Genomic DNA, 23,641 nt, shown 5'->3' on the forward strand with positions numbered 1-23,641 from the left:
TCCATCCAAGCCTACTTTACCACACTGGAGATTAGTGAGGGTGACAGTGGTTTTTCTCACTGGCGAATGTTGATTGGGAAGAGAAGCAAAACCAGAAGGAACTACCAATGGCTGTCCTTAAATTACCCCCACAACAAAGCTGTAAGGGTAGAGTCAAAAGTCTGTAGAGATTCTCAGTCATCCAGGTCATGGTTGTCCCAAAGGTGCTTTTTCACGAAGCAACTGGACTTCCTTGTTTTTTCTTTGAAGGCATTTCACTTCTCACCTAAGAAGCTTTTTCAGCTCTGACAGGATAGTGGGGAATGGGAGGATTTATATTCCTTGCAGGCAACTGGTCATTTGCACCCTGTTAGAGGGTTGTTGAAGCACCTCCAAGTGTCTACAAGGAATATGAATCCTTCCATTCCCCACTATCCTGCTGAAGAAGCTTCTTGGATGAGAAGCGAAACATCTTCAAAAGAAAAAAAAGAAAGAAAGTCCAGTTGCCTCCTGGAAAAGCAACTTTGGGACAATGATAGGGTCACTCACAAGCCTTATTACCAGAGGTGTCAAAGACTACAAAGTCCAGCTGGTGGTTGTGAGAGTGCAACTGGAACTCCATCTGTTTTTAAATGTTTTGATTGCACTGATGTGGCCACCAATAACTTTTTTTTTACTGCATCCTGAGGACATCCCTGCTCATTCTGGGATAGATTAGAACTTGGTGGCTGGAGAAGTAGAAATTGCACAGATTGAATGAAGGCAAGCAGGAATGCCCACCAATATGGCTAGGAGAAAAAGTCCAAAACTGATGTTTGCAGGTCATGATATATGGAAAAATGTATACCATGCAATGCTTTTGTGCTTTGGTTAGAAGAACATTAATGGGAGCACAGAGGTGTTTTTACCACATTATCAGCGAAGCTTTTTTGTGGTGTACAGCTATCACACCTGTAAAGGAAATGGCAATGTTGTTGCATTCTGGAAAGGAAGACTTGGTTTCACAACCTACCTGTGGAACACAAACATCTTCCACATTGTCATTCTATTAATAAGAATGTCAAGTTAGGCCTTTTTTCTTCCTTCCTCTCCCTAACCCCATTTCCTATTCCGCTTGATAAAATGACTCATAAGAGGGTGACCAGAAAGAAGGAAGGCAAGAACAAGAAATAGGTTCATCCTTCGGAGTACAGATCTTCTGCAACAGACTGATTCAGCTGTGGAACACAATTAAGATGCAGCTTCAGCAATGTCATCTGTTTGGCAAAAGTTATTTAAAACCCACTTTTCTTTTCTGGTTTAAGCAGGATTAAGTCTGTTAATGCACAAATGGGGGCTAATTTCTGGGCTATATAGTAGACTTGAAAATCAAAGAAAAATTCCAGAGGAAGATCATTCCCTAATGCTCTCAAGAAAATTGTATGGATGTGTTTACCTAGTCACAAAGAGTTGAGCCAAACTTAAGGGTGTGTTTTGTCTTTCTTTATTCCCCTCCCCCTGGAAACAGGCAATAGACCATAAGAGGGGCTCCTATGGGCTCTCACCAGTATTCTTAATGTCCCTAGGCTTTGACCAAGCAAAGCAAATAATAATCAATAGAATGAAGGACATGGAGTTCCAAGAAGAACTAAATAGGTTGGCTCGCCACAGCAGGGATAGAATCAAACAGGGAGTGTGGGAATCAGCAAGATATCTAAATGATCTGATCTTCCCAAAACAAAGAATAGCATTCTTCAGAGCCAGATTTAATATTCTTCCATCAGCACTCCTTCAGGGCAGGTATAAGAAAACACCAGTAGCAGAACGGGTATGTATATGTGGTAAAGGAGAAGTTGAAGATATGTCACATGTTTTATTGTACTGTGAGATATACAGAGTTTATAGGTCATTGTATATTCTCCCCTTACTAGAAAGATTGCCAGGGAGGGCAGACAATTTTTATGTAGACTTTCTCCTCCAGGATTCAAACCCAGCTATTATGTGTGTAGTGGCAAAATTCTGTGTTGCTGCAATGTCTACTAGAAAAATATTGGTTACAGAATTATAGCTGTCAATTTGTGACAATTTTGGGAAATAGAACAATCTTTGGAAAATGATATTTACACATATACTTATTGGCTCTCCACTCATATAAACCAGGGAGTGCCCCTAACTGTATTTTCTTAACAGATGGTTTTTTACCCACTATTAATGTATTATGATGTGTGTGTGTGTGTGTGTGTGTGTGTGTGTATGTATGTGTGTGTATATATATATATATATATATATATATATATATATATATATATATATATATGTATATGTATATGTATATGTATATGTATATATGTATATATGTATATATATATATATATATATATATATATATATATATATATATATATATATATATATATATATATATATATATATATTAGTGATGTCTATTGCTGGTCTAAGTTATATTCTATTCTTCTTCTATTCTTGTCTTTCTTTAATCACAGACTATATATCTACTGATATATTCCTTGCTTACTTCCTCCCCCCTCCATCCCAAAACATGGAAATTGATTTGCAAAATTATAAATTAGGTCTTTAACCTCATCAACTGAAAGATGGTTTTATTTGTTATTTTGTATGTTATAAAAATCTTTTTAAAAAAACTTTTAGTTATTTAAAAGGTCCAATCAAATGGCTTTTTAAATGTTTCAAAGTATATAAAATACAACTGAACACAGATAGAATACTCTAACCTTACAGGTATATTTAATATAATGAACAGTTCTTATAAACTATTTAGTTATTAATGTATTCTATTAGTAAGTACAGTAAATTTCAAAATCATGCAGGAAATTGTGAACTTATTTTGCCTGTTATCATTGATTTTATCTACTATAATAATATAAAATCAGAAACAGGCCAGAATTGGAACAAAAAATTCATGCATATAAATCCTTTGGCTAGAATTATTACATCTAATTCCAAACATTTGAAATTCGAGTTTTCCAAAGAATTTTGAGTAGTCTAGGTTCAATGCTCAAGGAAAGCCACTATGAGCCAGCAATGTGCAGCAGCAGCAGCCAAAAAAGCCAATCCTGGGTTGTATAAACAGAGGCATAGTATCAAGATCCTGTGAGGTATTGGCACTGTTTTACAAACTCTAGTAAGACCAGGGGTGGGCTGCTACTGGTTTTCCCCGTTTTGGGTGAACCGGTAGATAACCAGTAGCTAATTTTATGGCTGGTTCAGCAAACCAGCAAATCCCACCCCTGGCTGGGCCTGCCCCTCCCAGGAGTCCCCACGTGGCCCATTTTGGATCCCAGGTAAGTACAGGACCTGTGCAGAGGCTCAGGGAGGGCAAAAAACAGGCTTCCCAGAGGCTCTGGAAGGCCAGAAATGGGCCCATTTTCAGACTCCAGATGGCCTCTGGAGTCTGGGAAAGCCATTTTTGCCCTTCCAGAGGCTCAAGAAAAGCCTCTGGAGCCCCAGGAGGGCAAAAAAAGGGCCTCTCAGAAGTTTGGGAAGATCAGAAATGGACCTGTTTCCGGCCCCCGGAGGGCCTCTGGAAGGTGGGGAGGGTGGAAACTAAACAAAGAGAGAAACGACCTGGAATTGAGGAGAAACTTCCTAACAGTGAGGACAATTAACCAGTGGAACAGCTTTGCCTTCAGACATTGTGAGTTCTTCATCACTGGAGGTTTTTAAGAAGAGACTGGATGGTCACCTGTCTGAACTGGTATAGGTCCTCCTGCTTGAGCAGGGGGCTGGACTAGAAGACCTCCAAGGTCTCTTCCAGATTCTATTCTATTCTATTCTATTCTATTCTATTCTATTCTATTCTATTCTATTCCATTCTACTTGTCCAGTGGTACCTTTTCAGATTGAGAAGCTTCAGAATGAACCAAAAACATGCATACAAACCAGTCATGGTAGCATCTTCTAGCAGTTCCAGTAACAAAGTTAGTAGAACAGGTATATTAAAGCATGAATCTTACTAATAGCATATCATATAACGCTTTAGAGTCATCCAGCCATTCCTGAGCCAAAATAACAATAACGAGAATAGATTTTCTGTCACCTCAAGAATATACTGGCTGAAGCTGCTATGGTCATTGGAGAGAAATGACCATCAATGAGAAATTAATTTAGAACATAGATATTTTATATCAGTTTAAAAACCTGAGTTGCGTAAGGAGAAAATAGGATTAGGGCAGGGGTGGGATGCAAATCTTTTTACTACTGGTTCTGTGGGCATGGCTCGGTGGGCATGGCCATGTGACTGGGTGGGTATGGCTTTTTTTGCAGCACCACCTCCCCACACTCATTTTTTTGCCTCCTGGGCCTCAGGGAAACCTCTTAGGAGGCCATTTTTGCTCCCAGGAGGCTTCCTTGAGGCCCAGGAGGCCGCAACACCCCCCTTCCCCCATGCTTTTTTTTTTTTTTGCCTCCTGGGCCTCAGGGAAGCCTCCTGGTCAAAGCAGTAAGGCAGTAAGGGGGATCCCAGCACAGCTGATTGTAGGAACAGCTGATTGTCGGGAGAAAAAAAAAAGAAATGCCGATTCAGCTGAACCGGTAGCTGTTTTTTTACTACCAGTTCAACTGAACAGTAACATTTTTTACTACTGGTTTGGCCGAACGGTAACATTTTTTACTACCGGTTTGCCTAAACTGGGCCGAACCAGTCGAATACCACCACTGGATTAGGGAACATGAAGAGTAGATTTCGGAACATAACTTAGAAAAATGGAGCTCAAAGATTAAAGAAAACGATTTCTGATAATTCCATACTATTTTGGGCCAATAAATATGGTATGTCCTTGAGTACTTCAGATCATTACAGAGACAGCTGGTGAGAGCTGGTGATTCCTACTTCAGCCTGGTGGTGTTTGTGTGTGTGTGTTGTGCCCACCCTGTCAGCTTTCCAAGTATTGACCCCATTTCAAATTAGAACTTCGAGGCAGAGTCTCAAAGAATTTTTTTTTAATTTCAGAGACATCATCTTGGCATTAACTAGTGGAAAGCCAACTCTGAATTTTCCCGGGATTTCCACCCCAAAATAACCAACAGTTTTCCACTTTTCCCCAAAACAATGAGTCCCATTATCCAATCCTGGCACTGGCTCAGTTGCCTGGTAACTCTTTCCCACACCTCCAGCCAGCTGGCAGTTGGAATGTCCTTGACCGAGGAATGAACTGGCTTGTTCCACTAAACAAATCCCTCCCTTCGAACATTCTTAATCAGAAAGCCTTCTTATTAGAGCACAGGGCATGTGAAATAATTCAACTACTGAACAACCCCCACAACACAAAACAAGGTGTTAGCTTAAACAATTTAAAAGGACCTTTTTTTAAAAAAAAGATGGTGGGAAACCATACAACAATTCAACCAGAAGTGTGAACTAGCATGATGTTAAGAATGTAGAGAGGGGTTTTTATTTAATCTGAAAGTCTTCTAACATTCCAAATGTTTATTTAATGGTTATGATCTCAGAAAGTTTGAAAAACCCTGGTAGAATTTGTTGGGTTATGTCCTCCATTACTACCTACTCCAATGACTGTGTTGACTTGGAACAGGGAAAACAAGAGGTGGAAGGACATTGGCAATGGGGGCAGCAAATTTCATACCAAAATAATTTCTGCTGATGAAGAATGGATGAATAACAGTACAACTCACTCCCAAGGAAAATCCCTAAATCTAATTACACCAAATAAAAACAGTATCTTAAATGCTTATTATGGCTTATTATGAGTTTCCTGACAAGTTTAGGAGTGACATAATAGCAGTGTTTCAATATCTCAGGAGCTGCCACAAAGAAGAGGGAGCCAAGCTATTCTCCAAAGCACCTGAAGGCAGGACAAGAAGCAATGGGTGGAAACTAATCAAGCAGAGAAGCAACCTAGAACTAACTGACAATCAGAATACTTAATCAGTGAAATGACTTGTCTCCAGAACTTGTAGGTGCTCCAGCACTGGAGGTTTTTAAGAAAAGAATGAACAACCATTTGTCTGAAAAGGTGTAGGGTCTTTTGCTTGAGCATGGCCACTAGAAGACCTCCAAGGTCCCTTCCAACTCTTTATTCTGTTATTCTGATTAATGCTTAATGATGATTGCTGTGTTTTGTACCTTCCTTTCTAACACATTTAGGTCCACAACTTCTCATGTAATCTTTTAAAAAGCAGTAAAAATAATAAAGTATTTTTCAAATAACTAAAATTAAAAAAGAAAACATAACTAGTGTGGCTCTGAGACCTAAAAATATGACTTCTTCCAACAGAGCTAAGATTATGATCTTCCAACAGAGCTAAGATTTTGCCTAGTTGACCAATTCAGAATGAGAATTTAGTGTAACTTCCTTAATTTTTTTCCCCCTGAAATAATAGTTGAAATATTCATTCAGCAAAAAGAGATTAGAGATAGGTCTCCTTGCTACTGTAATTAATACAATGTTTACAGGATTACTGTTAAAGTGACTGAATGCATCTTTTTGCCAAAAGAATTGGATGTAATGGGCTAATTTGAGAAAACTAAATGGGTTAGTATTAGAATAACAATGCTAATTAGATATTTTCTGAAATGCAACTCTATCTTGCCATCAAGATCTTATTTTGAAATACATATTGGGCTTTATCAAAAAAAAAAATGACTAAAGAGTCATTTGACTACACCGATTTGTTTTAGCTTTAGTGAGGAATCTAATCTCCTCCAATGTCACCAAAAAGAGAAGAGTATTACTATTAATTGAATGTAAAGCTTCTCAATAAAAGAAATTTCTCTTTCAATAGTGGAATTCAGATTAATACCATAGAATCAATTAGTGACCTGCATATCCGATCAGGGACTCTTTGTTCCTTCTGGGAAAGGCTGCAGATTTGTTTGAATTGTATAAAACACATGAGCCTATATTTGCCTAGGAATATATCACTGTTTGCTGAATTAAATATGCCTCCATGCATAAATAATATCATAGAGGATATATATCTGTGGCTAAAATTACCTTTGAGTGCTGTGGAGGCAATATAAATAAAATGAATAACAGTACCTAGAACTGATTTGTATTTTAATATGAATTCTGGTGTTACTAGAAATTTTATACAAGCAAATTGCTGAGAAAATGTTTGTGACAATCAAGGTTCCTTGATATTCTTTGCCAAACCGTAGTTTTAATCTATCAGATTTTCAACTTTATGACTGGAATGTTAGCAACCATTTTTGTGGAATGGGAATTTTTGTGAGTATCATTCTCTTTGGGCTTATTTACAGAACCATTGTCTGACCTCTTCCTGGGGTCAATTTATAGGGGTTGCCTTTCTCAGTCTTGAAAGCTGCTAGATATACTTGCACATTAATAGACTAGGAGACAAATTCTGAATTGAGCACAAATGAGAAATTGTAGTTGTAAATTAATGAAAATTTGGAGAAAGTGGGGAAATATTTATTGGGAGTTCTGTGTCAGCAAAACCAGTTATTATACCTTGAATTAACTGATTTATAATGCCCAGTTTAAGGCTTTTGAGATGATGTGTTCTGAATATGAATCATCTGCTGAACAGTATATACAATGAAATCATGTACTGATCAAACAATGTCTTGGATCTTTTGGCAAGTTTCAGAGACACCCCAAATTTAAGACATGTTATGTTTGAAGTAAAACCAACACTGAAATTTTACACCATTTTTTTTTAAACCAAACCAAAACAGGATGAAGGTTAATATTGGTAATACAAAATGTGAAGTGAGGTACTGGAATATCCAGTTTTGAAAAAAAGCAACTTATCTAAATTTTAAGGAATGGAAGATATACATCTTATGATTTAGAGATAAAGTTAGTTCAACAAAAAATCTTCTTCTGCATTTATTGTATTTATCAAAGATTGCTTTTAAAAAGTTGGACATCAGATTTCCTGCATTGGTATATTGCAAAAATAATTGAGGGAATATGGATTTAGTCATATCCTCCAATGGATCTTGTTTGGCTTTTGTTTGGCTTCCAATGATTACATGCCAATTTAACTTAAAAAGAGCAAAAAGATACAGTAATAATGAGAGATGTAAATATGATTATTTATCCCCTTAAATTATGGGACGCAAGATTTTATGAAGAACTCTTGTCTCTCCCAAACATGGGAATCAATAAGAATTACTCTATAAAGATTGGGGAAAAATTCCTCTTGAGGTTGAGTAGATTGAAGAGAGGTGTTCCTATCAATTTTTGAATTACTTTTATATTGCGAAAATGAGATGATAAAGCAATGTTTTTCTATCATCTGATTTAATAATATGGTATAAGAATCAAGGTAGCTTTAGAGTAATATTATACAGAACCTTTCCCCCCCACCCCCTTCACTTTCAGTTCATTTCAACTGCTGTTAGGTATTTCTTTACTGATGGCATAATCACACTGGTATCATTTATCCCTGTTATGTAGCTGTATTTCATCAATTAAAAAGGACATTTGGGATTGGTGCATTCTGCATAGAATCTATTTTATTTTTACAAGAGGGCAAATGAACAGCAGCCTTCTGCCCCACTTCCCGATACATAAGCTTGTTGCCTTTACAATGACTTCCAGAGGAAAGGTAGAGAACAATGGAAAACATTTATACTTCAACAATATTCACATCCACTAATAAGAGCATGCATTTAAGACAACTTCAAATGAGATCTCCCTTTCTCCTATACTGCTTATTCAGATTAACCCATCCAACAGATCAGACCTCCAGGTAAGGTGCACATGGAAGAATTGTTCTAGTGGTATAAATGTTGAGGCAGTTGATTACACTTATATGACTATCAATGAATATTTTCGGGAAGGCTTATCAATTCAATCAAGCAAAGCAAAAGGTGAAAAGTATAAAATACCGTAAGGAAAAACACTAAAGAATAAAAAAATGCAATCTAAATGGGTTCTTTTAATCCATGCTCTTTATGTCAAAATAAATGCATGTACACCCAAACGCGCATGTACCATAAACCTACAGATCGTCTCTAATGAATAAATAAAATAAATGCTTTTTAATAAAACACATCCAGAGCTGCAAGAAATGCCCAATACTCACATTGACTCTCATCTTGCTTGTATTACTTTGCACCACTGTCTCCCATCACTTCAAAGTCCATACTAAAACCTGCTTCCAGCAGTTTCTGCTGCAAGGCAGTGGAGCCAGGCACACCATTTAAAAGTCTTCTGGCGAGCCTCAGCTGTTTAATTCTGCCCTCCTTCTGCAGCACCAATAAGTCACTTATTTATTTATTTATTTTTCCTGAGTGAAATGAACAGCCTTCCTTGGGGTGGGCGGAGGGAGGAAGGATTGCGGGGTGGTGGTGGTGGTGTGGTGTGTCCAAATCACATCACCCACTGAAATTCTCCCCCAGGATTGCAACCGGCTCGCAGTTTTCTTTCATGCAGATGGAGGTCTCGCCAGGAGGTGCTTGGGGTCTCCAACATGGGAGGCTCCCACTCTAAGGCTCCGTAAGTGGGGGGTGCTAAAAGCCACACAGAAAGGCAGAACATGGCTAGGGAACAGGGTCTTGGAGCCGTACTTCAGAACAGCCTTTCTAACACTGCAGTCAAAGTTGCTGGTTTTCTGGTGGGTGTTTTTACTGCCTTTTTTTTCCCCCCAGCGCTGCTGCCCCAGGAGTTCCCATTCAAATTCCAAGTAGAGGCTGAATAAGAACATCTTTAAACAGGGCAGGGAGGTGGGGTGGAGAGAGAATATATATCAAAAGGAACAAAGCCATGACAGAGCCATTAAACAAAATACTTTTGCTGAGGCCTGCCTATTCAAATGGGCCATCTGTCCTGGGCTGGCATCTGATATGTAAATCACTTTTAAAAAAAAGAAAGAAAGAAAGAACCTCAGCCACATCATGTGGGCTGGAGGGACTTTCATAGATCTTTAGAAGAACTGGAAAGTCCTTTCATGATATCACCCATTTTCAAAAACACGACTGTCTGGGCAAGGAAAAAAGATCTCTCCTATGTAGGTTCCAAGCTGTGGATGATGATGATGATGATTCATGATAATGATAATGATGATAATGTTATTCATTCAGTCGTGTCTGACTCTTGGTGATTTTATGGACCAGGTCTTTCCACATTTTCTGATCTTGCACTATTTCTTTGAAGCTATGGGATGAACCTTCAAAGGGGGGCATTTGGGGTTCCCTTCTCCTGGTATTTGGGAAAAATTCCAAAACCACATCTCTTTCTCTTTTATTAATTGATATAATATTTTCTTGATACTGATTTTACATTTTAAAACACCTGTACGGCTCCCTAGCTAGAATAATGTGGCTCTGGTTGGCATATAACCTCTTTAGAATAGAATGGAATGGAATGGAATAGAACAGAACAGAACAGAACAGAACAGAACAGAACAGAATAGAATAGAATAGAATAGAATAGAATAGAATAGAATAGAATAGAATAGAATAACAGAGTTCAAAGGGACCTTGGAGGTGTTCTAGTCCAAGCCCCTGCCTAGGCAGGAAACGCTATACCACTTCAGACAAATGGTTATCTAACATCTTTTTAAAAACTTCCAGTGTTGGAACATTCACAACTTCTTGAGGCAAGTTGTTCCACTGATTAATTGTTCAAACTGTCAGGAAATTTCTCCTTACTTCTAGGTTGCTTCTCTCCTTGATTAGTTTCCATCCATTGCTTCTTGTCCTGCCTTCAGGTGCTTTGGAGAATAGTTTGACTCCCTCTTCTTTGTGGCAGCCCCTGAGATATTGGAACGCTGCAATCATGTCTCCCCTAGTCCTTCTTTTCATCAGACTAGACATACCCAGTTCCAACAACTGTTCTTTAGATGGTTTAGCCTCCTAATCATCTTTGTTGCTCTTCTCTGAATTCTTGCTAGAGTCTCCACATCTTTTTTACATCGTGCGACCAAAACTGAATGCAGTATTCCAACTGTGGCCTTACCAAGGCATTATAAAGTGGTATTTACACTTCATGTAATATTGATGTAATGATGTAAATTGATGTAATATTTTCTTGATACTGATTTTTCCTTTTAAAAAAATGGTATGGCTCCCTAACTAGAATAGTGTGACTCTGGTTGGCATATAACCTCTTTGGTTTCTTGACTTAAAGGACCCAAAACCTACAACCATTTGGTCTTGGTAGAGTTGAGCCATGTCCTGTTCTTCCTCATCTAGTTCTCCACAGCTTCCAAACTGTCATGCCCCTGTTGGAATCTGATTCCAAGCGGGAGGACTAGCAGCTGAAAGGGAGCCGGAGTGTGGCTCCGTTAGCTGTGGAAGAAACTGGGGAAGGGCACAGTCTGGCTGGGCAGAGCAGGGGAGAGGTAGAGCAAGACAAAGTGAACTCAGAAGAAGATCCAGGCCCACTCCCTCTTCATCCTAGGACATGCAGGGAGGAACAGAGAATGGAGCAATGTGAGTTGCATGGCTTATGGGGGAGGGAAGGGCCCTGATTCCCTTCATTAGCTGCAGCTGGGAACACAGTGTTTAAAAAGGGAGTTTGCACGCAGCAACTTGTTGAAAGCAAATTGTGACTTATCTTTTATGGTCGAGGCTTATCTGGGTTCCTGGTGTCTTCCCAACTGTGTGTGTTTTGTTGGCCTTTGAATTCTGCAATTCATTATCCTGCCGTGTCCAGTTAATTGTTGCAGCGTGGTTTGTGTGGATTTTTATTTACAGTTTATATGTACTTAGTTTTCAGACTGAATTTCTTCCACTTAAAGACTGTTCTGGGGAGAATTTTTTTCTCCAATTGAAGGTAACTGGACATTGGGGGCAAAGTTGGAGCTATTAAAGGGACTTTTCTTATGTGACTGTGTTGCCTTTGTGCCTCACCTCGGGTCATCATACAGACATTGGACAGAACCATGACAGCCTCATTTGATCACAAGAGCTAGAGAGATATAATTGAGCATCATCAGCATACCCTATCTTAGCAGCTTCTTATAGATGTTAAAAATAATCTTATTATACTAAGACTTCTACTAAGTCTTATAAATTTAGGGGAAAGATATAAAGGCGTCATACTCCAATCAGTGATTACAGGAGAAATTTTGCTTAATGAGAAAAGATAATAGACAGCTGGAAACAGGACAGACAAAGAATATAAGTATAATGATCTGAATTGAGATGAAATAAATAAAATAAAACTAAGAAAGTTAAAAGAGGGGAGAAGCTATATAGAAAATGTAGAATGGTAATAAGATATGGAATGGTATATAAAATGAACATGAATTTGAATTTGTGTCTGTATGAAGAGATGTAACCCGGGATCAAGCTGCTTTCAAAAAAGATGTTTTATGTTTTTATGTTTTATGTTTTGTTTGTTTATGTTTGTTTTTAAAAATCAATAAAAATTTTATTAAAATAATAATAATAATAATCTAGGAGAAGGTAAAGAAGGGGTCTATGGTTGGCCAGCTTCCCACTACCACAACTGACTAGAACTGGTCTAGAGGAAGGAGGAGAACCACCAGAACTAACACTACGTCTTTCTCTCCCAAACTCATGAGTCCATTTTCTGAACTCACTCAGCCTGCAAAGATACCATACTTGATGGAATGGAAGTCCACCAAGAGATTAAGAAGATCCACAATGGATGCATTGCCTTCATCTCGAATCTGTCTCCTCCAGCACAAAACAATGAAAAACCATCCCTTCTTATGGTTTCTGGCATTTTGCCTGTTGTGCATCTTTCCATCATAAAATTAGCAGGAATCTATTTTCAGTGGGAGTAGTCCTTTGCCATATCTTTCTTTCCTTTGGAAGAAAGACAGGGTTTGGACAAAGTGGAGGTGTTCTGGCTAGCACTCCTGCCCATGGACAAGAGAAGGCTTTAGGAACAGTAGAAAAAAATGTTGTTGAAAGTCTGCATGCTAGATTCCTTGACTCTTTGGACCAGGTTAAGTTTACAGGTGAAAGTTTCCCATTCCAGGAACAAAATGGTTCCAGAACAGGGAATGGCTGACAGCAGAATAATTACAGGTCACACATGTGTCTAGAAGAGTAGTGCTTTAGAACAGGGGTCTCCAATACCTAGGCACTCACGAGCTGTTCAGAATCGGGCTGTGGAATTGCTGGACAAGTGTGGGGGCACACGTGCGAATCCCCACTTCAGTGGGCAAGTGCATGCCCAGTGCTTGTGCAAATGGAGCTGTGCGCGTGCATGCATGTGCTTGCCTGCCACTTGTGTGGAACCATTCCCTGCCCCATTCACATTTTCAAAGAACCTGATTCCCGCTACAAAAGAACTCCCACCCCCACTTTTTCCAAGAAAGATATCAGCTAAGCTTAAAATGTTTGCAATGCTTAATTCCTATCCTTTCAAATTCAAGAAATGCGATTCTGTACTTCATGTCTTGCAAATCTACTCTAGAGGACTACTGTGATGATGAGAACAAGCAAAATGTCCGTGTGTACCATCTTGAACTACCAAAGTAAAAATGTAGCAGAAGTAATAGTGAGACTTGCAGCTCAAAATAACATAGGTAGCTTAATCTTTCAGTTTGGTCTAGTGCAGGGAATGTCAAACTCAAGGCCTGGGGGCTGGATCCAGCCCATGGGGTGCTTAGATCTGGCCTGAAGGACCAACCCGTGGTGCCTCTGCCAGTGAAAGCAGAGCCCAGGAGGGCCTCCATAGGCTCCCCCGACACAAGTAACATCAAGCTGGCTATACCCACCCTGACCACACCCATCCCAGCTCCCCCCACCCGAGGTCAAACACAACCCTGATGTGGCCCTCAGGGAGTTTGACACCCCTGGTCTAGTGGTTAAGGCACTAGGCTAGGAGACAGTGAGTTCTAATCCTGCCTTAGCCATGAAGTCCCATTTGCGTGACTTTGGGCTCCCTCTCTTAGTCCAACTTACCTCACAGCAGTGGTGGTATCCTACTGGTTCAGACCGGTTCTGCTGAACCAATAGTAAAACAAAGCCTCCCACCATCAGCTGGAGGAGGAAAAAAACCCCTCTGAAAATCAGCTGAGAGGACAAAGAAGAGGAAAGCACAGGATCGGCCCTTCCACCCACCCTCTGTGCTTTTCTCTTCTTTATCCTCTCAGCCGATTGGCGCTGCAGGCCTCAGCTGGTGTGGGGAAAGCTGTGTTTGCATGTTAGGTATGCGTGCATGTGAGCGCGATCCCCAAACTGGTACCGGAACAGGTATCCCACTGTTGCCTCACAAGGTTGTTGTGGGGAAATGAGGAGAAGAAAGGACTGTGAGTTAACTGCCTTGAAAATAATAAAAGCAGGGTCAAAAAAAAACCCTAAAAAAATATTGGAGTGCCAACATAATCAGCTTTCTGGGAAATCACAGATAGAAACCCAGAACTAGAAAAGGAGGTTCAAGCCAGCTTTGAATAAGCTAAGTTCCTGTGCTTCAAATGAGGAAACCATACCGAGCTCTCATAGTGGAAGAAGGCGACAAAAGAGGAAACATGGTAAAAGCACATAGCCTCTTGAAAGTGCTACACAGTTGTTACTTATATTTTCTATGGCCAATTCCCAAAATAAAATACTAAACAAATAAAAATGAGAAGTCTTCAAGGAAACCTTCGGAGTAGATGTAGCAGGAACTACTGTTGAATGGAAATAAAGAGAATCCTATCGCGTCTGATATGCAAACAAATATAGGTTCTGCAGTTAAGTGACTTAATAGGCATGAAGGACTAAACCCAGGTAAGGTTTAGGTTAAGGTTGTACAGATTGATTGTGTGCATACAGTTAGTCCTTTACTTGCAACCATAAGGGAGCCTGCCCTTTATGATTGTAAGTCGTGATGGTCGTAAAAGCAGGTCACCACATGATGGATCCAATTTTATGACCTTTTTTGCAGTGGTTGTTAAGGGAACCACCATGGTTTTTAAGTGAATTCATGATCGTTAAGCAAACCCATTGCTTGCTATAGGGCAAACTGGTTTCCAGAAAAAAAACACATAAATCATGGTGGTATGATTTACATGCAAATGGCTGTGAATGTGGACCAGCTGCTGAGCAGCCAGACTGTGGTTATTTGACTGGGGGGGGGGAGGGCAACAGTTAGTAAGTACCTTTTGTGGAATCTGTTGCAGGGGTGGGATTCTACCTGATCAGACCAGTTCTATAGAACTGGTTGTTATGATTCTGCCCAGATCGGAGCACCGGCAAATCACGCCACTGGCCCCGCTCCTCCCTTCCCCGCTTACTCACTCCAAACTTGCCTGCTAAGTTGCTATTTTTCCTTCCACCCCCAACCATCAGCTGTTTTGCTGTGCCAGGAGATTTAGATTACCTAGATAGCAGGAAATAGTTGGATTTCTTGCTTTTTAGCTAATCTAAAAGCAGAGCTGAACCTTCCTTAGGACTGAAGTTTCTATTTTTCAGTGCAGGTAGCAGACTGCAGAAAGATAGATCTCTAACTGAATCTGTGATTCTGTGAGCAACTCAATCTGCTTGCCTGCTTTGCCTGATTTTGGGTAAAAGTTGCTCTTTTTTATAGAAAATTCAATATTTACATACATGGTGTGTTGCGAGTTAATTTTTTGTTAACAAATTTTATGAGTTTGCTTGCAAGCAAATTTTATGTGACGCACTCAGGTAGCAGATTGCAGAAAAATAGATCTCTAAGTGAATCTGTGATTCTGTGAACAACTCAATCTGCCTGCCTGCTTTGCCTGATTTTGGGTAAAAGTTGCTCTTTTTTAATTAAAAAAAAACATTATTTACACATACAAGCCATGCCCAGCCAGTCACATGACCACCAAGCCACACCCAGTCAACAAGCCATGCCCACCCAGTCACATGACCACCAAGCCACACCCACAAATTAGGCCATGCCCACAGAACCGGTTATTCAGACATCTGAATCCCACCCCTGGTCTGTTGTTACCAGTCGTAAGTCCAAGACTACCTGTCATTATTCAGCTATAAAATCCATCATATTTTTTTTCTTTTTCCGACCCTATAATCCTTTAATTTGGGTTCAATCAGGCTGACTGAATAGAGCAGAGTGTTTACTGGCTGGGTGCCCTCCCTGATACCTATGTTGAGTTCACAGCAGATATTTTCTCTTTGCATCCTGATAAAGAAATATCTGCTGCTGCCTAGGATCGAACTCTCAACCTTCCAAGTGGGAGGCGAGTGTCTTCATCATTAGATCACCACACAACTCCATACATCATATAGGTTTACTTATGACAAATCAGCCTCCCAGTTAGAAAAAAAACATTTTAACAACTTACATACCTCGGCATCTCAGAAGAGCTTTTTCTAGAGCTAGATTCGAACAACTGGACTCCATGGTAAGACAAGGGAGGTTTCATGGAGTCCCAATGGGAGGAAGATTGTCCACCTGTGGAGCTCCAATCACTGAAAATACTGGACACATTCTTGTTGACTACACATTGTACTCTGCAGAAAGGGCCACTTATTTAGGCCCGTAATTTAAAAACTAAAAAATATTGGGAGGTATCTGGGAGAAATAATCTTACTTAATGCAGGGAACAAACCTGCCCATCATCAATAAGACCACAGTCTTCATTTCAAAGTGTTTTTTGCATTTCCAAGGTCATCTCAAAGAGGACAAAATACCATGATCAGATCAGAGTTAACCATAGGGGTGACAATCTGTTATGAAGTTTTGTTTTACCTATTTTCATTTTTGTATCAGTTTTATATATTTAATACAGTCAGTTGACTTAATTAGTAAAGTTTTCTTCTACCATATTTTACCTTCTACTACCATGTTTCTCATATAATAAGGCTGGGTCTTATTCTTTTTTGAGCCCCAAAAAAATGGCTAGGTCATCTTTTCGGGGGTGACTTAATTCCCCCCCCCTTGCATCTTCGGGCAGGTGGCGACAGCTTGGATGTTGACCTCGGCGTTGGTGGGGCAGTTCGTATCGGGGTCAACACAGGCAGCACTATATCCGGGTGTGCAACAAAAGTACTTCCTAACAGCAAGCCCCCCCACCATTCCCCCCCATTTCGCATGTTTTAATATAGGCCTTAATTTGGGGGGAGGGGCTTAATTTCATTTCATGCCTATAAAACATGCTGGGACTTCCTATTGGGGGAGGCCATATTGTTGGAGAAACACGGTATTTTATCTTGTATTATATTTTTTATTCTGCAGCTATTTTATCCAACTTCATTGGATTTTATCTCATTTTATTGTATTTCACTGTGGCTGATGTCTCAGGTTTCATATGGTCAATTGATTAATCAATTAAGTATATCATATCATATCATGGCTTACTAGATACATACTGTATTAAGGTTTACTGCCAGGTAAGTGGTTATAGGACTGCAGTCTTAAGCACCTAACACACTGTTCCTATTCTTTTCCCACAACAGCTGATCAGAAAAATATTGGACAGGTCACAAAAGTTGAAGAGGTATAAAACAAGCACCTTATTGTTACTAAGAGGTTTTCTGTCTCTAATACTGGACATAATATATAGGTATCGTCACTTGAGTAGGAGCAATTGATATTTTTACAGTATGCTATACTGGACAACCCTGTTACTAGTTAGTTCTTCCTTTGGAAAAAAAGTGGTGTAGTCTGATATAGGAGGCTTGGTGGCTCAGTAGTTAAGACGCTGAGTTTGTCAGCTGGAAAGCCAGCAGCCCAGGTATGAAAACCAAGTGCCACACGACAGGGTAAACTCCTGTCCTCGCTCCAGCTCCTGCCAACCTAGCGGTTCGAAACCATGCAAATGCAAGTAGATAGAACATTAAATTTTAAGCTGATCATATTTTTTTTACTTCAATGCTGGACAGTCTTATGATCAATAGTTGTATATATCATACATCGAAAGACAATTGTAGTGTCAACTTCGAACTGAACCTGGCAGAAGCCATTTTTTTATTCCTCAGTTGCCACACGGATGGGGGAGGGGGGAAGAGGATGAAATACGTTGCTAGACAAAACACATAACTTTCTGGTGGAAACCAAGGTAATCTCTACAGTTGGTGGATAGAGACAGGGAGGAGTGCCTGGAGGGCGTGTAAATTAACCTAATTGGTCAACATGACCTGTAACTTTTAGGGAGGGACTTATTTCCTATTTTAATTATACTGAAACCACAGGAAACATTTAGAGTTGGTTTTCCATTTGATTGTGCTGATATGATGTACCCAATAAAGAAGTTCCTAGAAGAAGGCCTCAGCCTCAGAGTTTTGATTTGCTTGGGTTCATTAGTCAGGATCATGACACGTAGTGGCAAATGAACTTCAATAATAAATCAATATTTTACTACCTAAACAAATAAACAGGATGACCATGAGCAGACAAAAAAACCCAGGGAGAATGGGAGAAACTCCAATTTCCCGCTGGACTCCCCAATGACTTTACTTGTGGAAAGCTATGTAATGGAAGATATGACTGATCTTGGGGAAAAGGGAAAAGAGATGCTGTCTAGGAAACAATCAGGCAAGAGAGGGAAAAGCCTGCAGTTGCATCAGGGAAAGAAACTTAGGAAGGGCCCATCCTAATGGAGTAAGCAGTTAAAAATGGAGGTGGGAAGTTTGTGGTTTCAGACTTGCAAGATTCTTTTAACAAAGCCTTACAATAAAGTAGAATTAGTTCATCTTGTTGTGTTAGTTGTCTGGGATACTGGGTGGATGAAGAAACTGGTAGGGAGCTACCATTAACTGAGCTATTGATTGGTTGACTGGTTGAGCTTTTATACCATGGAATAACACCTAGTCATATCTACCCCAGTCATTATAATATAAAACCATGGTTAGAAATCATGCACAAACTAGCCTCAGTTTCAGGAAACCCAACTGGATGCAGGAGTTCTATAGTTAGACAAGAGATCCAACACCAAGCTTTAACAAAACAAAAAGCTGATTTAGAAATTACTCCCGTATCAACCTTTGGATTCTAGCAATAGGTAATTCTGGTCATTTGTGTGAAATCCAACTCCTCAAAAGTCCTTTTCTTCAGCTGGGTATGCCCCAAAGTGTTTTGCCACACTCCGGTTTCATCAGGCAAGCGTCGTTCAGTCAAGTGGACTCATGAAATGTGATTTTGGAGAGTGCTACCTCTAGCAATGGCTCTGTGGTTAAAGACGCTGAACTTGTCAGCTGGACAACTGACAATCTGAGTTTCAGATCCAGGCGCTGCACAATGGGGTGAGCTTCCTTTCCTTGTCCCAGCTCCTGCCCACCTAGCAGTTTGAAAGCATGCAACTGTGAGTAGATGAATAGGTACCACTTCGGTAGGAAGATAACAAGTGTTCTGTGTGCCTTTGGCATATAGCCATGCCTGCCACATGACCACTGATAAAGTCTTTGAACAATGCTGTCTCTTTCAGCTAAGAAACAGCGGTGAGCACCATGCCCTAGAGTCGGATATGATTGGACAGGGAAACATTTGCCTCCAGCTTAAGACTTGATGAAGCCATGTCTCCTAAAACATCTAAATCAACATACAGTAGGATGGTGAGACTTAATTTATCTTCTGAGGATAACCTCCACAATAAAAACTTATCATCAGCTTAGAAGCATCTACATCATCCATTTAAAACATCCATACCAAACCAAACCAAACCAAACCAAACAATATCATCCTTTTCTTAACCATTCAAAAATACATAGTTATATCCTGTTTCCAGCTCAGGTCAGAATTTTATCATTATTAAGTTTTTAGTTCTCCATTGGTTCTTCAATAATATTTTAAATTTTTCCAAAATATCCTTATAATGTTTATAGTGCAAGCCTGTAAATAAGCATAGAAGTGCTATAGAAGAATTTTAGTGCCTGTGGATTTATAGATAAACCACTCTAATTATGTCCAACAAAACTTACTGAAAGTTTAAGTTCCCTTAAACTGTTGTCATATAGACACGCTTCTCTAGAATTAAGTCCCAGTGATCTCTATGATTTTTTGGATATCTGTAGAAGACTGGAACACCACCTCTCTTAACTCACGTTTCAAAGATTTCTGCTATCAAAATCCCCCTGAATTTACCTTTGCAAATGTACCGAATCCAATGTTTCTATCCATAGTTGTAAGAGATACCACTTCCTGAATCATCATCAATCATCAAAGCAGGACAGCAGAGTTTTGCAAGAAGGCTGAGGTCAGAAGTGTTTTGAGAAAAAGGATCTGAAATCATATCCCTCTAACGGCGTCCCGGTTGGGGGAATTTCTATCTCTTTCAGCTAAGTTGAACACCATCAGTGGAAGACGATCCAAACAGAGGTGGGAGTCTAATTTTAAAATGAGTTGAATTCTCATGACTGATTGCAGCTTTATTTCAAATAACCACACACAGGAAAAAAAAAAACTTTTTTGCTTTTGCTTCATCTTCCTGTAGTTCCTATTTTAGACAAGTAGGAAGAACTGTAAGGCTTGCTAGCTGTAAACATATTGCACGAAGCCGTTTGTTTGCTTTCCTAGTGGGAATAATGCTTTTAAGAACCATCAAGATGAAATGTCATTGATATTGCCGATCCAGCTCTGAAATTATCCAAAGCTGTATTAAGACTTGAAAGATGGAGTTTAAGATTTCATGCTTTGGATTTAAAGAGGGCTGTTAAAGGCAGGGGATTAGGATTGTGTAAAATGTAACACCATCATCATGATTATGTCTATGCACAGGAAAATCCTAGTGCAATTCAATGGAATCAGTTTTCTCGGAAAAAAGGCATCTTATCTTACCAAATTTGTTTTTATTTCAAAAATGCCTATGCACCCTTCAAGTCAAAACTTTCACCGAGTGCCTAAAATAAATTTAAAAATTAACATATAAACAAATAAAGTTTTTGTTTCAAAACATGCAGGTAAAATCTTAACATATGTAAAGACTCAGAATGGTGGAAAGAACCGTTTTGTTCTGGAAAGACAATAAAATCCATGCCAGACAAACCTCACTTCAGATGAGGGGTTAATTATTCAGGAAACCTCAGCAGGGGAAGCTGTTTGGAGCATGTCTCCGAGATCTTTTGGAAATATGTAAGAATGTACCGTATTGAAAGCGACATTTCTTCAGATCCTTTAGACCAGTTTTTCCACACTTGTTGAAGATGTGTGGACTTCAATTTCCCCATGCTGGGTGGGGGATTTAGAGGTGAAATCCACAGGTATTAAAAGTTGCCACGCTTGGCAAAAGCTTTAGATATTAAGACTGCAACTGTAAAAGCAAAAAGTTCGCCAAAGACTTGGTTCCAGTGAAAGAGCCTGTGTGGTTAAGGAGTTGGGCAAGGATGGGGGAGGCATAGGTTCAAGTCCTGTTCAGCCACGGTAACTCATTGGATGACTTTGATTCAGTCTAAACTTCTCTGAAGGTTTGTTATAGAACTGAAGTGAAGGTCCAGTATAATAAGCTTTTAGAACAGTTTCTTGACCTCAGCAACTTGAAGTTGTATGGACCTCAGCTTCCAAAATTGAATGGGGAGCTGGGGAATTTGGGAAGCTGAAATGGACATATCGTAATGTTTTTGAGGTTGCCAAACACTGCTTTAGTGAAAAAGTTGAGCATAAGGAAAATGTCTTTGATGGAGATATATAAGATCAAGGAGAAGGAGATAAAGCTTACTTGAAGTCCATAAAGACAGATAACATTCAGAAGTAGATTAGACAGAAGCCTCACTAATTTACTGAACCAGAAGAAGTACAATACTGTAAGAAGCTAATTTATGAAACTATAAGTAGGACACAGACTTAACAAATTCTGTTACTATAGCCCATCTCAATAAAAGTAGTTTTGGTCTTCCTGTGGAGTTGATTTCTTGCTCTACTCTATTGGACAGAAATCAAGATATAAATCTAGCAAATAAAAATGTATGCTTCCTTCTGTATTTTATACTAACTGAAGCTGTTGAATTGTCATTAAGGGCAACCCCATGCAGAATGCATTGCAGTAATCTAAATGGTACATTACCAGGCCCTGTGGAGGCTATTTTTAAGTAAGACTGCTTGTAAAAAGCTTTTGGTATGAGAAAAGACACATGTGTTTTAATGACAGAGATAAAATCATAGAGTAAAAGAGATGGAAGGAAACTTGAAAGTTTTTTAGTCTAACTCACTGCTTTATCAGGAGACTCCATAACATCCTAGACAAATGGTTGTCCAATCTCCTTTTGAAAACCTCCAGTGGTAGAGCATCCACAACTTGCAGAGGCAAGCTGTTCCACTGACAAGAAATTTCTCCTTAATTCTAGGTTGGAGATCTCTGCAATAATCTTCCACCCATTATTTCTTGGCTTGCCTTCAGATGCTTAGGAGAACAGATTGACCCACTCTTCTCTGTGATAACCCCATAAAGCATTGGAAGCTGCTATCATGTCCCCCTGGTCCTTCTCTTTGCTAGACTAGACATACCTAGTTCCTGCAAACGTTCTTCATATGCTTTAGCCTCCAGTCCCCTGATCAACTTTGTTGTTCTTCTCTGCACTCTTCCTAGAGTCTCAACATCTTTTTTGCAACATGATGACCTGAACTGGACACAGTATTTTAAGTGTCTTACTAGTGTAGTATAAAACAGTATTAATTTGACCCTTTAGAACGAGCACAACCTTTCCCAAGGACAAAATGATAACTTATCTGATCTGATAAATCATCTATTAATACTTCTTTTGTCCCCCCACCCCCTGAACTCTGCTTCAGTTCTATGACACAGGAACTCAGCCATATTATAACAGTCCACCTCTATGGAGTTTTCTCAATAAGCATTGTCAGTAAATCCACTAATCCCATCCAAATGTGCCAAGGACTGCAGCACTTGGCAATTGTTTTTGTATTATCCACCTCAGACTACAAAGTCATCCTCTACCACCAGGCCATTCTCATCGAGACAAGGCCAAGAGTGGGTGATCAATCAAGAAGAACTTCAAGCCAATTCCCACAGGCTCCATCAAATCTTCCCCCTTCTGGAAAGTTCCCCTCCAAATATTCTGTAAAGCTCACAGTTCGCCCAGGGCAGCTGATCCCTCTGTCTCACACTTGGGCTTGAATGGTAGAAATGGAGGGTGTGATTGTGTATCACTTTTGTTTAATTATTAATCGCATTTTTAACTTTCCCTACCTCTTCAACTCAATCTGTGCTTATTTTTCCCTAGGCTTTTTTTCTTCTTCTCGGTCTCCACATCTGTTGGGTACACACTGAAAATAAAGAGTGAGCAGGTAAAGGGAAAGCAAATCAGCTGCAGATGGTCCCCTCCTCATCTTTAATTTATACCCAACAGGGGCACTTAGAGCTGTCATCTAGGGCTGTTTCTGGAACAAAGGGTTTTTTAGAAAGGACTTCTGATCCACGGATTTTTTTCTTCTGCTCCCTTCCTTGGTGATGATTTAAATATTATTTCCTGATTGCTACTCACTCTGAGTTGCCTAGTCAGATTTCTGGGAACAGCCAATTCCAGGCCCTGGAATAAGGTACCCTTAAAAGGGCATGTTTGCACACCATTGCCATTGCTCAGTCCCCTGTTTCTATGTCCAATTTAGAATATTCTCCAACAGGGGAAAAAAAAGCATTTAGAACAGGGGTGTCAAACTGGCAGCCTGTGGGCCAGCTGCATCATACAGAAGCTTCACCCATCCCAGCTCTGCAAAGGGGAATCGCAATACGATGTGACATCACATGACGTGATCAAGTGACACCCGTGATCTAGCAGGTATTGCTTCTCCTTGTTGCAGTATTCATACATTAATTTAATCCTGATTTATTCAACACTTTCCCTGGTTTTCATGAAATGATGAAATACAAA

General features: G+C 39.7%; 1 protein-coding gene across 3 annotated transcripts in view; it reads right to left on the bottom strand.

Moving 5' to 3' along the window:
* CASS4 (Cas scaffold protein family member 4) overlaps window positions 1-20,181 on the bottom strand; it is a 51,364-nt gene extending 31,183 nt beyond the window's left edge. Inside the window, exon 1 of one of the 3 annotated variants that reach the window (XM_087928968.1) lies at window positions 19,902-20,181. In XM_087928968.1, the coding sequence (XP_087785094.1) occupies window positions 19,902-19,970 (69 nt within the window). In that variant the 5' untranslated portion in view covers window positions 19,971-20,181. Of the gene's footprint in view, window positions 1-9,015; window positions 9,474-19,901 lie in introns of those variants that run through there. The other 2 variants (XM_087928970.1, XM_087928969.1) reach the window with 2 other exon arrangements.
* Between the last annotated feature and the right edge of the window lie 3,460 nt (window positions 20,182-23,641).

The sequence above is a fragment of the Pseudonaja textilis genome, chromosome 3 (assembly GCF_049901715.1).
Source record: "Pseudonaja textilis isolate UNSWEBS1 chromosome 3, rPseTex1.2, whole genome shotgun sequence".
NCBI classification, from domain to species: domain Eukaryota; kingdom Metazoa; phylum Chordata; class Lepidosauria; order Squamata; family Elapidae; genus Pseudonaja; species Pseudonaja textilis.